General features: G+C 41.7%; 1 protein-coding gene across 1 annotated transcript in view; it reads left to right on the forward strand.

Moving 5' to 3' along the window:
* Window positions 1-2013: 2013 nt before the first annotated feature.
* Window positions 2014-17626, forward strand: part of CPNE8 (copine 8) — a 92411-nt gene continuing 76798 nt past the window's right edge. Inside the window, exons 1-2 of the mRNA XM_048964766.1 lie at window positions 2014-3345; window positions 16358-16398. Of these exons, the coding sequence (XP_048820723.1) occupies window positions 3206-3345; window positions 16358-16398 (181 nt within the window). The 5' untranslated portion in view covers window positions 2014-3205. The remainder of the gene's footprint in view (window positions 3346-16357; window positions 16399-17626) is intronic.

Below are 17626 nucleotides of genomic sequence, written 5' to 3' on the forward strand. Positions count from 1 at the left end.
AGAACCAGGGAATACATATATTCATCACAAACTTGGACTTAGTGTTTTGCTTGTCGTGCAAGTGGTATGTTAGAATGGCAGTTGTTTTGCTCCAGTAATGCTGAAGCTCATTTCTAAGCTCTTCCTCATATTCTTTCACATCTGCAGAAGAAAAAATGCCATTCTGAGTCGACAAAATAGCTTATATAGATTTTGTGTGTGTTTTTGTTTTTAGGGCTCTGAATATTAAGTGATAAAACTTTTATTGAGATGTCAAATTAAGAATTGCCAAGGCAGAATGATGAGGAAGTAGAGGAGAGTAATCAGCATTTGCATCTTGTGGCATTTGGGTTCAGTTACAGTGCTGAAACCTGGAAACAGTAATGCTCTAAAGCAATAATTCAGTGTTACACATTAGAGTTATTTTGGAATCTGTAGCTTGTTCATCCTGTAATTACCTCAAGTAAGTCCCTCATTCCTAAAATTAGGTTGCATGTAGTGAAACAAGATGTGTAGCTGTCTGATAATAAGCAATGGCTGACAATAGTAAATTAATGATTACAAAAGAGGAAAATGTCCAGCTTTCCAATCCAAAATATTCAGAATCAATAACCTTACTAAAATGTCAGCATAGTATATACAACAAACAGCCCTGATGTTTCTTTTGCACTGTAATCTGGTAGCTATTTTGTACGCAAATTCCAGGTAGAGTATACAGTCCTAACCTGTAGACATAGTCACCAGACCTCAGTGGCATTTAAGAATGGCATTTAAGAATGAGCAAAAACATGGTACCTCTCTGGAATTAAAATAATGTATATTTAGAGTACCGGTGCATATCTTTCAACTGTCTTTTGCTTAGCTTTTAGTTCCAAACTTTCCCATAGAAATCACTTTCTTGATAACTATGTTCTTCCTTGAAGCAGAAACATTAGAAAGAAAAATATCTCTGCCTTGGTAAATGTGATGAAAGAACACGAATATGTCCCTAGCAATACTGATGACATGAATTGCCTTACCTCCCCCATTATTTTCATTGAATGCCATATTTATGGAATCAACCATTTCCATTTTTGTAAGCAAATTAGGAGATTAAAATCAGGTAACATAAAAATATAACATCACCAAAGAAAGCCTTCATTCTAACCTCATATCCTGTCTTCAGCAGCGATCTACAGTGGCTTAGTAGGGAAGAATATAAGGTCACGTTACACTTACATGATATACGTTTCAGTTATCCGTGCCAACAGTCATACAGTATACAGCAATGTATTATATCTATATTATATCTATTCATGTTTTTAAAGTTATTCATCCCTTGCCCTGTGAGCTCCTCTGCTGAAGTTGAGATTTTTATAGTCGATTATGAAAGAGTGACAAACAGTATTATAAAGCTGAAAAGGAGTTTAAAGGTCTTTGAGGAATTCTTAGTCCCCTAGCACCCTGTCCCTACTTGGCATTAGTCTCTCGGAGTATCAGTAATCCTTCACCCATCCCTTCTCACCACTGTACTGAACAAGATAAGAGTGAACTAAATTTGCTTTGTTTATTGGCAGTTTTGGCTTTCGGCTTGCTGGCACGGCTGACTGCAGACACACCTAGCATACTTGCGAAAGCGTGTGGCTTCTTTTCTGCACTGAATACCTCAAGCAGGCTGATTTAAGAGGAAATACCATGGTGATACCCAATGAGCAATGCTCTGCGTTCAACAAATGGACAAGAGAAGGAAGAAGAATTGAGCTCACACATTCCTGAAAGCAAAAAAGCAGAAGATTGAGCAGGGTGTGAAGTTGGAATTTTTTGAATAGAGATGTCTGTGGTACCTTCCTTGGGTTTCTGCCACCAGATATGCCCTGTGAACAGGACCACCTTACTTCTTTCTGTGCACGCTCTTCTGTCTGTTGGCTGGGAGACGAGAAGGTGGCTAATGTCAGGTTTTCCTTTAATTGTTTTTTGATGTACTCACAGCTCCACTGCCCTTCTCCGGCCTCAATGTCTTTCTTTTAGTGAGAGGCTAATAACTGAACACAGCAGATGAGGTGTGGCCTCACTGGAGCCAAGTACAGGGGGAAAGCAATGTTTGTGGCTTCAGAGGACCCACAAGTGAACAAAGAAAACTGCCTTGTTTCTATACATAGAGCCATGAACAGCCAAGGTAGATAACATTTGTAAAGGTTTGGGCTGATATTCTGTGATCTTTGACTTTCCCTACACATCGTGTAGCTGCAGAAGTTGTAGTTATGTAGTCACGTTGTGTAAATATGATGTATCATCTAATCACAACTCATGCAGTTCTGTTGTGTAAATACAGGTGACTGCAACACAGAGGTTCCCTTGTCTGTGCCTTACTCTCCCATCCAAGGTGGGGATTGTACTCCTTTCTTCCCACAGAAGTGCCATGAGATATGAGTGTTTGGAGCCACTTGTGTACCATGGAATTGAAAGCAAATGAAACATAAAATGATGCGAGACAGAAGGTAATCGAACTTTTACAATTACTGTGAATTATTTTAAACAGATTCAGTATGGCGGAATTAATGTTTTTTAACGAAAGACAGAGGCACGAGAACACGACATTCACATTTTAGTGTAAATAAAGACCAAGGCAGAAGCACATCTTTTCACTCCAGAGCCTCGTAACTGTTTTTTCGGCAGAAACCCGGCACTTTCCCACCTGCCTGAGGGCGGCGCGGGGCGCTGAGGGGCAGCGCCGGACGGAACGGCGCCCCCTGGCGGCGCGGAGCGCTGTGAGGGAGCGGGCGCTCCTCGTAGGAGAGAGCTTCGCCTTTCCTTTTAAGTTGGCTTGTCCGCCTGAGCCACGAATTCGGGCCGGCAGCGGGCTAAGGCGAGCGGAGGAGCCGGCTGGGCACGGAGCGGTCTCCCGTGCGGAGCCGTTGTGGCGCTTGCGGCGCGGAGATCCTCTCCCTGGCGGACCGGGAGGGTGGGCGGCCAGCGGCCGCGGGACCGGACGGGACGGGCCCGTCGGCGCACGGCAGAGAACGGCGGGTGGGCGGCAAGCAGCCGGACTCCGCTCCCTTCAGGCGGCTCCCGCTCGCGGTGACGTCAGCGCCCCGCTCCTCAGTCGGCGGTGCGAGGCGGTGCGGAGCGGAGCGCCCGGGACTCCGCGCGCGGTCAGCGGCCGTCGCGCCGCAGAAGGGCCGCCCGGCGCCGCCTCCTCCTTTCCGTCCCTCCCTTCTTCGGCGCCGGCCGCCCTCCGCGCTGCCTCATGTTCGGGCTGGAGAAGCCGGCGGGGCAGCAGAAAGTGGGCAGGAGCGGTGGGTTCCCGAACATGGCGTCCGTGGGGGATTTTAACGTGCTCAGCTCTAGCATCCCGGCCACCAAGGTGGAGCTCTCCGTGTCCTGCAGGTGAGGCGGCGGCGCGGAGCTTGCGGCGGTTTCCCTCCCGCGGAGGCGCGCTGTGGGTCCGCGCCTCGGGCAGCCCCGGAGCCGCGCTGCTCGGCCGGGCACGGAGCGGCGGCTGTAGGCAGCGCCCGGCGGTGGAGCCGAGCCGGGGAGCGCTGCGTTCTCAGCTGGCGTTTAACTTCTGGAGCTGTCCCAAGTGCCGCAGAGGGGAAGGAAAAAAACTCCCATCCGGAGTAATCCTTTAGTATATTTGTAAGGCTCTCTTGCAAAACTCTTAGGAAACCTGGCGCGGAGCCTCGCCACGTTTTGCCCGACCGCTGCTGCTAAAAATGCCCACCCGTAGCACGGGACGCAGTGTGTGCAGTTCTGCTCCTCCACGTTTATTTGGCCCCGGTTTGTTTACCGGGATTTCAGAAATAGCGCTTTCTCTCTCGTTTCCATTAGCGGTCTGGAATTATTATTTTTGTGATCTTTTTATGTTTGTTTTCTCTCTGGTTTTGCCATCTCTCTAAATATGCCCCAGCAGTTGAAGAGCGGTGGTTCCTCTCGCCAGCAGAACTGGCAGCTTCTGGCAGATAACTTGGAACTGTCGTTATTTCCTGATGGGAAATGAGACAAAGTTTGTGCCGCTCTGCTTCATTTTCTGCTGTGGTTGCCTGGAATTACCTCTGTTAGCACTGCTGCTGTGAGGACAGACGTTCAGGGCTCGGAACTTCAGTCAGACCACTCCCTCTCTTCCCTTTGTGTATTTACTAAGGCATTTTTGTTTGTTTGTTCGTTTGTTTTTGGTAAACATACTAAATATATTCCCTTAATAAGCATGTTTTAGCATTTTATCGTTAAAAAAAAAAAAAAGAGAATGTCACAAATATAGTAAGGTTGAATTTGGAATACTGGAGCTGTCAGTGGCTGAGGTGTGAAGGTGCTGAGTTCAGCCCATCTCCACAAAGTTTACCTGCAGCAAGCACAGAACCCATGTTTGCACAGAAGGGATGCTGTTAGGTGTTAAAGCAAACAGGACCCCTAGCATTACTTTAGGTTCTTCAGATAACCTATCAAAATTACAGATGTCAGAATTCTTAATGTTGCTTTTGACCCAGTTCATATATAAAGGCATGTTTGTTTTTTTTTTTCTTATTCCAAGGGCTAGTTGTAGCCGCCTGCAGCATCTTCTTCAAGCCTAAGTTTCATAGTTATTTGAAAATGCATCCAGTGCTTAATAACTGCAGGTGTATGACATAGATGATCATAGCTGACATTAATTATAACTAACCTTAGGACATTGTTTACATGTTAATTTCTTTGTATGTATCTTTGACATACTTTCAAAAGCCAAATCTGTTTTGCTTAAACAAGGGAAAGAAAAACTTTTAAAAACGTGTTCTAATCCTGATAACTCTTGATGTCAAGTGTAGGGTAGGAATTTCCAGGGTGATTCCTTCTTGATGTGCTGCAGTGACAGCTTTTGATTGCAAAATCATGCTTCAGATCTGAGCATGGAATGATTGGGGCAGAGATTAACCATTAACACATGGTTGTGATTCATCTGTAAAAATATTCCTGGGCTAAAGCTCTGGAAAAGTAATGTTAAACACAATTGTGAAATACAGTGAGAGTCAAGCATGCAAAGTTCAGCAAATGCTGAAATTCTTTCAGATTAGCAACTGTTTATTTTCAGACATATGCAGAGAAATGCTTTAAAGACTATTTGAGTCATGTTGTTAATTTTCCCTTGGTATCTACAGAGTTGTAGAACCAATTTGGTTGCTGGTTTACATCAGTAGTTACCAGCTGATCATTAGTCTTTTGTATATGTATTTTTTGTTTAAATACTTGTTTTGATTATAGTAAATGTGGGAACCTCTTCCAGTTTGTAGAGATGCTGCAGTTTGGTGGGCAGGTGAAGCAGTGCAAGGTGTTAGGTTCCATGTCTGGCTGCGCCACAAAGAAATTTCAGATTCTAGTCAATACTTTTACTTCTGTGGTGTTTTTTGTGTTTTGTTTTTGTTTACTGTATTACTTTTTTCAGCGAGGATACAGATTCTACTTGCATTTTATTATGGTTCATCTGTTGGCATTTCCTAACTCATAGTGCCTGGCATGCCCATGCTGTCCATGTGATCAGACTAGCTGGGTGTCAGTACTATGCAGGTGGGATTGCACTAAGGCCAGTTTGGTGTAGGGGCTGGAGGCAGCCTCTGGGAGACGTGCATTTCATATGATGGGTAATACTGTGTGAAAAATGCATCCAACAGATGTCTTGGATGTTAGCTGATACTCTTCTTATGGTTTCTTTATGACCGAAAACCTTTTGTATAATACTCATTGTTTATTGAATGCCAGCCAACTACTGGCTGTAGTTTTACAAGCGCTAGAAAAGCAAGAAATTAATTTTTCTAATTATTACTATTCAGCGTCTATCAAAGAAAAAGTTCAGTCTTTTTCCAGCTCTTCTAAGATACAGGTTTGTAAGGCTCTAAGATTATTTTATCAGGGAACTGTATTCCATGGCTCAAGAGCCAGATTTAATGTAGCAGAACAACTTAAAAGTGACACCTGGGAGGATCCTCCGGTATTGGCAGAAGTCCAGGGTTGTCTAGTTAGTTGGTCTTGCAGTCATCTCCCTTTGTACCCAGTAGCTCCTTCCATCATGTGTTCGTGGTGTGATAAAGACCTGCTGTGCTTTTTGTTTTTTAAATTGCAGACTGGCATTGCTTTGGATGATTGTCATATGGTGGAAGATGGGATCAAGACCTTGACTCTCCAGTTGATGTGTGAAAGAGAATATGGGTTGTTCTTTCATATTTTACTCTGCTATTGTTTTCCAGCCAAAAAGCTTCTCTTTCTCCAAAGATGCGTTTGCACAGCGCACTGATTATAGGCGTGTGCCTAGACTTGAATCTACACTTAGTGGCTGCAGGTAGAAACTTGTGGTCTCGTTTGGTCTTGAGGTAAGCTTCAGGCTGCATTAAGGGGAAGTAAGTAGCAGGAATGTTTGAGATTGCTCATCTGGTGTCTGGGCGTGCCCTCGTGTCTGCCGGAATGTGACCCTGTCTGTCATATTCTTCATTGACTACGATCAAATAAAACACTGGAGAAGTGTCGCGGTCTGTTCTCATCTTCCCTGCTCTCAGTGAAGTTACATGCACAGTGGGATCTCAAGCTTTTCAGTTTTTGTCATGATTAATATAATGGTAATCTCTGCTCCTACTTGTTACTGGGTGCACTAATCTGGAGTCTCCTGATTAAACCACAGCCTTTATGAAACCCTATCTTACAAGGAAGTAAAAAATTTCATCATGCCTTGTGTTAGTGTTTATTTACCTACTGAGGAGGTGTCAAACAGAATTATCTTCCTAAGAGTAATTTCTGCGTATCTATAGGAAAGTGAAGTAGTTTGATCACTTTATGACGTGCGGTCATAAGGCCAAGGGTAAAGCAACAATGTAGCATCACAGCAGGCGCTATGAAGCAAACAAACTCTGTCCCAGCTGAAACCAGGACCTGTGTCAATGATACTACGGTTATCTGAGGGATGGTAAAATTCTCACAAAACATTGACACAGGTCTGCTAAGCTTTATGCAGAATCTGGTGAACTGTCCTCATCATTCTGTGTTTGTGCTGGACGGGTTCTGCACTTTCTGTGTTCCCATGCCAGGCATAATGTGCAGGAAGGCAGAGTGTACTCCTTATGATTGGTTCAGAAGTACGATTGGCTGTCTGTGCCTGGTTTGGATCAGTTCTATACAGTTTCACAATTTGTACAGAAATTTAATATTAATGAATGGGATGAACGGAATTAAACAAATCCTATTCTCATTTATGAGAATAATCTAATTTCAGATTTCTGGCATGGAGGAACAAACCGTACTGCTTCAGGATTTTTCCTGAATTTCCATTTGCTTGACAGTCTGAAATCTTAAGCAGTTCCTTTCTACTGGTTGTGGTATCCAAAGCATGTTTGATTTTATCTTTGATTGTCATAAGGACTGATCTCTACTAAGCTCTCTTCTCTCCAGCCAGTATATTTACTTCCTTGTTTTTTGTTAGAAATCTGTATGGCAGAAAGATGCAATGACAAAAGATATAATAAATTATTTGAGCTTGTAACTCCATATAGTACAGAGCAGAGGATATAAAATTCATCCTGATTCTAAGTCTGCTTTTCATTTTCCTGTAGTTTTGTGTGTATGTGTCCAGACTGGTTACAGAATCTGTTTATCCATGTTTATGGATGGCTGGCAACAGAGGTTGATCTTGCAAGTTTTTTCTTTGAAATGAAACCACCTAGACAGCCATCTGGCTTCAAGAAAAACATATAAATGGGTGATGGCCTCCATCAAAACAATCCTAGAGGTACATTCCTGGTAGAGTGTATAGTTTGTTTTTCCTGTGTGTGCATGTATTATTTGAACTTTAGGCAAAGCACACATTAACTGTAAAATTTAAGGCCGATGTGTGGCCCTGTAGATGCAGTCTTGCCACTGTTGGGACCAGTTACCAAGTTTTGTATCGTGTGAAGTCTCAGGACTTGTCAGGTTTTGTCTGAACTTGTCTTTGCCTACTTGGTGTTTTGTTTGGATTTCCTTGGCAGTTTTTCTAAAGATCAGGCGGCTACCTCTTAGATGGTTTCTCTTTGGCTTGTGCAATGACACGACATAGCTATTATTCTTCTATAGATAGCAGTAGCAAGTGGTTGTTTAGTGCAGAATAAGGTATCTGTGACTGTCACAGGATGATATAGTGCAGAGGAGCACCGTGGGAACACAAGATGCAAGGCAGAGTAGCAGAGATGGAGGATGGAAAGCGGAGGTATGGGATACCTGTGGAGACCTTTCCAGTGGTTTGTAAAGAAGAGCAGACTTGGGATACGGGCAAAGCTATTTTCTGAAATTATAGTGGAACCAAAGGGCAAGAACCAAACAAGTGTAACAAATATGGCAAGTTTGAATGCAAAATGGAGTAAGAGACCAACAAAGAGAGATCATGGTGTAACAGTGGGTTGGAAAAGTAGCCCCTTGTGGGGACCCTCAGAATTTGGAAAAGGAAACCGTCAACATCATAATCTTCCTGAGATGATCTGATCCTCCACTGCTACTACCAACTTCTCCTCCCCAGACAGGATGCGGGATGCTCACTGGTGACTCACTGTATCACCCTTGCACAGTTGAAACCAACTATTTTAGACCTCAGAAAGGTAATATAAGGGAAGGCGGAGAAGGGTAGTAGGAAGTGTATAACAGCTTTAACTGTAGCAAAGCTTTCTCTATTAATTTTCCTCATTTTCTTTTCTTTCTTTCACTGCCTGTGTAAGTAATGCATCCTCCCCCATCCCACAGTGGCTGAGAAGGAATATTGTATTCATTGTACAAATTCATAGAATCATAGAATCTCCAAGGTTGTAAAAGACCCACAGGATCACCCACTCCAACCATCCACCAGTCACCAACAGTTCTCACTAAACCATGTCCCTCAACACAACATCCAAACGTTCCTTGAATACCTCCAGGGTCGGTGACTCCACCTCCCTGGGCAGCCCATTCCAGTGCCTGACCACTCTTTCAGAGAAGTGCTATTTCCTAATGTCCAGCCTGAATCTCCCCTGGCGCAGCTTGAAGCCATTCCCTCTAGTTCTATCACCAGTTACATGAGAGAAAATGCCAACCCCCAGCTCACTACAACCTCCCTTCAGGTAGTTGTAGAGAGCAATGAGGTCTCCTCTGAGCCTCCTCTTCTCCAGACTGAACATTCCCAGCTCCCTCAGCGGCTCCTCATAAGACTTGAGCTCCAGACCCTGCACCAGCTGTGTTGCCCTTCTTTGAACACATTCCAGGGTCTCAATGTCTTTCTTGCAGTGAGGGACCCAAAACTGGACTCAGTACTTGAGGTGCGGCCTCGCCAGAGCTGAGTACAGGGGCACAATCACTGGCCTGTTCCTGCTGGCAACACTGTTTCTGATACAAACCAGGATGCCATTGGCCTTCTTGGCCACCCAGGTGCACTGCTGGCTCATGTTCAGCCGAGCATCAATCAATACCCCAGGTCCATTTCCTCTACACAGTCTTCCAGCCACTCTGCCCCAAGCCTGTAGTGTCGCCTGGGGTTGTTGTAGCTGAAGTGCAGGACCCGGCACTTGGCCTTGTTGAAACTCATCCCATTGGCTTCAGCCCAGCTCTCCAGCCTGTCCAGATCCCTCTGTAGGGCCTCGCTACCCCCAGGCAGATCCACACTTCCAGCCAACTTGGTGTCATCCTCAGATTTACAGAGAGTGCACTCAATGCCCTCATCAAGGTCATCAATAAAGATATTGAAGAGGACAGGCCGTAGCACTGACCCCTGGGGAACACCACTCATGACAAGTTGTCAGCTGGATTTAACTCCATTCATTACTACTCTCTGGGACTGGCCCTCCAGCCAGTTCCTTACCCAGCCAAGAGTGTATTTGTCCAAGCCACGGGCTGCCAGCTTCCACAGGAGAATATTTTGGGAGACAGTGTCAAAGGCCTAGGTAGATTCACTTTCTAAATGACTTCTTTGATGTGTACACTTTAAAGGATTGTTTCAGAAAAAAACTACGTAAAAACAATTTTTGTACTTTATACATTATTATAGTTATATTAAAATACATCTAAACTAGAGCAGCATCTCCATGGATTTGTATCAACTGAATAAAAGTAGCTGGAGAAGGACCAATGAGCTGACCTTAGACTGAGCTGCCAGAGCTTTGGACTGCCTGGGGTCCTCAGTGTCATCCTCTGCGTTATGTCTCTGAAAGTTCAGAGCCAGAGACTGTTTGCATGCCCAGCCTTAGAAATATAAATGTAGCAGGTTCATTCTGTTGTTTTCAAGTAATAATTGGTGTGGTACTGAAGGAGGTTGTGTACAAGTTAGGTTGTGATGTGAGCTGTTTGCTCATGCCAGCCAAAACTGGGACTGTTCATAAATGGACTTTTATTTATTTAAAATGGAACAACTCAACGTTCATGCAGGTCTGCTTCATCTGCACGAGTATTATTTCTTCATTCCTGTCAGTTTCCACAGACAACTACTGCAAAACCAGTGTTACTGTATACATAAGTACAGAAATTTGGTAATTCCATCTTTATTGTTGGCTTAACCCCTGAGAGCAGTCAGCAGTTTTAATAAAGGTATTGTCCTAGCACTGTTTTTATGCATTTAGTCAGATAATGTTTTTTGTGTGTAGTCATAAAAATGTAGGGAAGCTGTGCTGCTCCAGCTGTGCTCCTTGCTTCCCTCTTTCTCCAAAGAGAAAGACTTCTGAATCAGTATATTTGTAACTTGATGATTAATGTTACTCTGGAGGCTGACAATTACTTCTTCATCTTCTTGTGAACGAGAAGAGTCAGTGACTTCTTCAAAGGAGTATTGTGGATGTTTTCTTAAGCATGCTTATCAGAGATATGTTTGTGTTCTTTCCAGACCTTCAGGTGCCCCAAAGAGTGGAGGTAATCAGAACAGATCATGCTAACTGCCTCTTAGTCAGGAGAGCCACCATTTTCTCTCCTCCAAGCCTTTTCTAAAAGAACCAGTCATTCTGTCAAGGAGATAAAATTCTGAGAAATTGTCTAATCTACTTTTAGGTCCAGGGCATTTTGAATCTGGAGGCTAATAGCTTCTTTTTTATTGTGTTCTGACAATATAGGAGAGTATAAATAGCTAGGGAAGGATGATTACTTAAGCTAGCATTACAAGTGAAAAAATATTGAATAAATTACTCTGCAAGAAGTCAAGTGGGCTCTTCACTCAAGTAGATTCTTTGGATCGTGTATTGCCTTTCCTAGGGCTGACCATTGGAAGTCCAGTGGTAGCAATTAAGGTTGAGAGACATTGACTACTGTGATGTAAAACAGATTAAAATTAGCATTGAAATTGATGCAGTTCTGAACAAAACAACAACAACAAAAAAAAGAGGAAATTTGTTTGTCAGGATATTCTTTGAGAAAAAAAGACACACGGGCCTGATATTAAAAGAATAAAAATCAATTTGTTTAATAATTGTTATTGTGGTTTAACCCTGGCTGGCAGCTCAGCACTGCACAGCTGCCTCTGACCCGGGGTGGGGGAGGGGGTTGGGAAGGCAGAAGTGAAAAAAATGCAGGTTGAGATGAAGGCTGTTCATTAGGTAAAGTGAAAGCTGCACATGGAGGCAAAGCAGAACAAGGAATTTATTTGCTCCTTCCGTTTGGCAGGCAGGTGTTCTCTGCTTCTGGGGAGGCAAGGCTCAGTGTGTGTGATGGTTTCTTGGGAAGACTAATGCCCAGCCTCCTTGGCAGGGCAGCATGAGAAGCTGAAAAGTCCTTGGCTGTGTGCAAGCACTGCTCCGCAACAAACCACGGGTGTGTTATCACCACAGTTTTCATTAAAATCCCAAAATGCAACATCATACAAGCTTCCCCACGGAGTAATTCAAGTGAAAAAGAAAACTGATGTATGCTCATATAAGAGTATATTATATTTAGAATACATGCTTTCTAAAAATTAATAATCAGTTTTGCATGGGTAACTCAGTGTTGTGTTTGCAAACCACCAAATGCTGTTTCCTGGGAGGCAGTGCAGCACCACACAGCCACTGGCTTCTTCTACCTCTCAGTGGGACATGGGGGGAGTTGAAGAGGTGGAAGTGAGAAAACTGGTGGGCTGAGATAAAGACAATTTAATAGATACAGCAAAAGCTGCACACCAAGCAAAGCAAAATAAAGAATTCATTCACCACTTCCCATCTGGAGGCAGATACTCAGCTATTTCCAGGAAAGCAGGGCTGGTCATGCATCATAGTTACATGGGTGGGGAGGGGTGGGGGAAGAGGGGGAGGAAAAAGAAGCAAAACAAAAAAGCGCCTCGTGGGTTTGAGACGGGAGCATTTTAATGGGAAAAGAAAGCAAAGGTTGCACGCAAGCAAAAGGAAGAAAGTTATCCTGTACTTCCAGTCAGCAAAGTTTCGTCACTTCTTGTGAAGCAGGGCCTCAGGATGTGCGCTGATTTCTTAGGAAGACGAATGTTTTCGTAACCGGAGTCCTTCATTCTCCTTTCCCACCTCCTTCCAGCTGTTATTAGTGAGCATGACATCATAACATACAGAAAATCCCTTTGGTGGATTTGGGTAAGCTCTGGTGGCTGTGTTTCCTCCTCTCTTCCACCTACAGCCTATGGCTTTGTGTTGGAGCCAGCCCTGATGCGGTGCCAGCATGCTCAGTGGTAGCCAAAACATCTCTATGGTGTCATGGCTGCTCTGGTGACACATGCAGAGCGTAGAACTACATGAGCTCCTTGAGTAACACCAGCCCCTCACTGGCAGGCAGTACAAGAAGCTGAAAAGAGTTTCATCCTGTGCAAGCGCTGCCCAACAACAAACCATGGGTATGTTATCACCACTATTTCATGGAAAATCCAAAATGCAGTACCATACAAGGCTCTCTGAAGACAATTAACTCCACCCTTGCTGATACCCTGGGCACTTTGCTTTCTTAAATCTAATCTAAAGATGAAGAGAAACAAAGCTTTAGCAGTTGGAGGGATTCTAACAAATCCATCTGAAGTAAATCTTGATTTTATCACCAGGGGTTTCAGTTTAAAACAGTGTGTAAACATGTATTTGTCCAGTAATACAGTTTTTTGAAACCAGAGGAACACACATTAAAGTATTCAGTTCTGTAATTCTGGTGGTTTGTTCTTCAGTGCCAGATTTCTGTAATTTCTTTTGGAGGAACTGAATTTACTTCTGTGTAGCAGTTAAGTATAACGAAGGGTTAAATTTAAAAGCTTGCACAACAGGAAGGTAGTATACTGATCATTTAAAAAGTCAAAATAGAAGCAAATTATATGTGAATGAGGTGAGTAAACACTAGTTTTTAAGGTAGATCTCCCTTTCTCAACATATATGTAGTATGTATATTTATATTACATTCAGATCACACAAAGCCACATAGCAATGATTTCTGTTCAGCAATTTTAAGTGGATCTTAAAGAGTCTGATATATAATTGAGATCTTCCAGTTTTACACTGAACGTAGTACAGAATTTTTTGAAGGAAAGCGCTGTCATAGACATACTGACATGTTTATGGAGTTCATGAAGCTGTATGAACAAAGTGAATCCACACAAGGCATTTTAACTTTTCTTCTTTACTGATTACTTTCCCCCCTCCCCCCCATTGGGAAATTGCTCTCATTATACAGATAAAGAAATCTTTATTCCAGTATTTCTAATCTCCTCTGTACTTTCCATAGCAGACTAAGTAGGTGTTATTGCCATGGCTCCTATTGTTTTTTCTTCCCTTAGTCATCTGTGCTCCTGCGAGTGTTTTGGAAGGCACAAAATGAATTCCTTCAGGATCTGTGACTGTAGGATAGCACTTTCTGCACAGATATTCACAGAGTTCTTCACTGTAGGTGTTTGATGTATGTATTTCTCCAGAGGGGAAAAAAGTCCTCATGATCTGTAGTAATTTCTTGTTTTCTTTTTGCATTGTTTTTCTGCACTGTTTATCATAGTGATACAGATTTACTCATTGTGGTCAGTTGAAATAGAAGACCTTTTTTTCTGGATATTTTGATTAGGAGGAAGTAAGAAGTTTTTGTCATCTCTTGCTTTTGAATTTGTGAGTTTTCCTGAAAAAATAAAGTACTATCCAAGAGAATGCTTTCGTAAGCAAAACATTTTCTGCTCAGACTATTAAAGACTACATGAAGTTCTAGAAGTATATCCAACCTTCTTTCTCCTTTTGCTCTTAGCATTTCTTTTGATTGCAAATTGTCCTGTGTTTCTGCAACTTGCAGTTGTCATACATTTAAAGGAGCATTTTGATTGTTTTCCCACTGAAATGAAAATACACTAAAGAAAGTGTGCAGCCTGAGCTGTTAGCTGAATAAGTCAGACCTTTTTTTCCTGTTGGTGTTGGCTTTTGAATTTCCCTTTGAAGCCTACATTGCTTGAACAATGAGTGTGTTTAGTTCTTGTGTTGGTGTTTTAGTTGGTTATTAACAGTTTGGAAAATCAGGTGCCTGCAAACTTTGCTGAAGACGTTTTCTATTTATGGTGAAATGTACAAAGGATCACATTGAAGATACTGCAAGCTGTATCAGTTGAAAACTGTGTACTAGTGATGCTTACTGACCTGAATTATGATGTCAGACTTTGATATCTCAATCCTTACAGTCCTTTCAGGGATGCTGACTGTATGGAAGTGTTCTTAGTTCATTAGGTCCCTGGCAGCAAATGCTTGGTGGCTCAAAGTGTGAGCATGGGAGGCAGAAGTGCTGTTTTTTTCCATGTCACTCTTAATTCTGAAATTTTCAAGGTTTATAGGAATTGTGCTTTGGAAGTAGAAACAATTTCAGTTGAAGAAGTAGTATATGCAGACTTTAGATTCATTCACAAATAATAATTTTAATGATCTGGCTTAAATAAGTGACAGCTTCTTTTAAAGCTGTCCTGCTCACATTGCCTGTTCTGAACAGTGGGTTTGGCAATACCTGAACTGGTGACACAGTATCTTTTCCTTGTTGAACTGTAAATGCACTGCTTAGAAAACCTGTATTTAGCAACATATTTGTATGCATTTCAATGATGTGCAGTGGCATGAAAATAACGTGATTTAGATCTGAATGAAAGTAATAAATAGTGACCTTTAGAGAGGCTCAGTAATTATTAAAAATAGTAAGTTATAAGTGACGTGAAGTGGTTGTTTAATCTGTCTCTTGCTCCAGGGTAAGTTCAAAGAACTGGTAAGACTTGTGGCTTCCTAACTTGTTCCTAAATATACTCAGTGGCAGAGATTTCATATCATGTCTGGATACTTTTAACCAAGAAAAATGGTAAAGCAGTTGAATAAAGTTCAACTTATACACTTGAAGGGCAGAGAATTCAGTTTACAGCCAATCCTGTTTCTCCTTGTTCGGCCTACATGGGGATCAGCATCAATATATAGCAGTGTTTTCTTCATAGGCGTATTCCAGACTTCTCATTATTTCTGCCTAAACCTTTATTGCCTTATTGCTTGAATTGAGTGTTGAGTATTAAGAAGGCAAGATGACTAGATTGAGAAGTTTCCAAAGTGCAATTTTCATTTGTTCATTCCTTTTTTCCTCACAAAGGCACAAGAATTTTGACTTGCATTTAAGTCATGGCTTGCTGTGATACCTAGAACCATTTCAGTGTTGCTGCTGTGTATTTACCTTTTCTTTATTCATTTTCTTTTGTTCTTAAGTAATACCAAGCCTAAACTAGCTGCCTAAGTTTAATAGCTATTTCTTGTTCAATGATTATTCTGTTTTCAGACCATTTTTTGGCTGGTCAGAATATTTAATATTTATTTGTTTATTTATTTGAATTTAGAATGATGAAATATTAGTAACTATTCTGACGATGGCTTTGTGCTCAGTCCTTCATCTTTAGAGCTATTGGTAATAATGAGTCTCTTCATCTGTGTATGAGGAGACTAGCTGAAGCATGGCTGTGATATTAGCCTTGTAGCAAAGAAATTTTTCTTCCAACTTTTTCCCTATGTATTTTGTGGGCACTTAGAATTTTCCTGCCTCTGTTTCATGTTTCCTATTTCCTGTTTGTCTGTTAGTTTTGTTTTACCTTACTCATCCACACCAGTTTCTTTAGATATTTCGTAATGGCTCTGAGATGTCATAACCATTCTTTTAAATAAATAAAGTATACAATTTTTTTTTAGTTCAGCTAGCATGTTAGTCTGTGGTAGAAGTTTTTGATCTATAGTTATTTTTGTTTCTGATGTATCTTATATATGTTAATATGCTTGTTATGTATTGCTTTTTACTTCAAGACACCAGAGTATGTAAGCTAAGATTTGGTCAAATCCAAAATACATAAGAAAAAGAAGGGTGAGAAGACTCAATTGGTAGTACTGACTGACTTTAAGTAAAAGGTAGAAAACTAAACAGCTTCTCGATCAATATCATTAAATATATCTTCATTGGTATCTGATTTTTTTTAATAAGATTACTTTTTTCTCTCCTTTTTTAACAGAAATCTTTTGGACAGAGATACATTTTCTAAATCTGATCCAAGTAAGTATGCAACGTTTTACTGGCTTTTCCTCATCATATATTACAAATGTGTAAACACTGGATAAAAAATGGGATTAGTGGACTACTTTGATGTCTGCTGGGTTTACATTGTCTTTGTGACAGTTATTTCATGCAGTGCTGGCTGGGCTTGTAGCTCCTGTTACAGGAACTGGAATTTTAAAGACTATAATCACTACTGTGTTCCTGAACTATGCTTTCCCTTAGTCAAGCAGTCAAGCTACATTTTCTTAAAATCAGTGAATGCAGAAAAGTCATTTTTTTTTCTTTTATGTATCTGTTCTAGATTGCTTTCAAATCTAGTCAGCATACTTCTAGATAAACTGGAAGTGCTTGTTGTTAGTGCATAGTGTCTGCTAATCTGAGAATCAAAATCTGGAAAAATAAAATTGCATTAATTTGTCTCAGGGAACTGATCTTTACTGATTAAAAATAATCCATTCTTTAATGAATTCATGTTACCAGATATGTGAGGTAGTCACACTACCTCTTCAGTTTTGTTAATGCATGACTGTATCCCAACAACCTCATTCCCATGAATTCAGCTGTGGTGGGGCTTCTGATTTAAAAACGATGCCTCCCCATACTGAAGATTTTTTAATAGCTTATCAAGGACCTGAGACCACAGAATATTTTTGTGTTTCTTTCTTTATCTTTTTTTTCCCCTGATAGTGGTGAATCAAAGTACTCCTGTATTGTTTATTGACTAATGCTTAGATTATATTGTCTTCGGTCAATTTGGACCCCTCTATAACCCTCTGTAACTTTTTATTTGTCGATTCATTTTCTTTCAGGTAAGCCTAAGTTGTTTTTTTTTTTTCTTCCTTAGAATACCATATACTGTACTCATTGACACTGGAAACAGGCCCTGAGACAGACATGCTTCCATCATGTGTTTGGGCATGTAACCAAGTCCTGGTGGGATACTGTAGGGAAACTATATTAGGTATAAATTTCAGGATTTGAGTAGCAGTGCAACTTGTGTGGAAGCAGGCCGTGATCCACTCTGTGACTATCACAGCTTCTTCCAGGCAACTCTGAAAGCTACGTGAATAACCAGTGCTAGCTAGAGCTTCTGTCAGCCAGAGGAGCACACAAAGCCCTGCCAAGCACATTTCAGAAGGAAAGTGGCAGCAGCTAGGGGCTAGAAACACAGCTGCTGAGAGTACTCCCAGAACCACGCTTCTGAAGATATGCTTCCAGAATGCGA

This window comes from Lagopus muta, chromosome 1 (assembly GCF_023343835.1).
Source record: "Lagopus muta isolate bLagMut1 chromosome 1, bLagMut1 primary, whole genome shotgun sequence".
NCBI lineage: Eukaryota > Metazoa > Chordata > Aves > Galliformes > Phasianidae > Lagopus > Lagopus muta.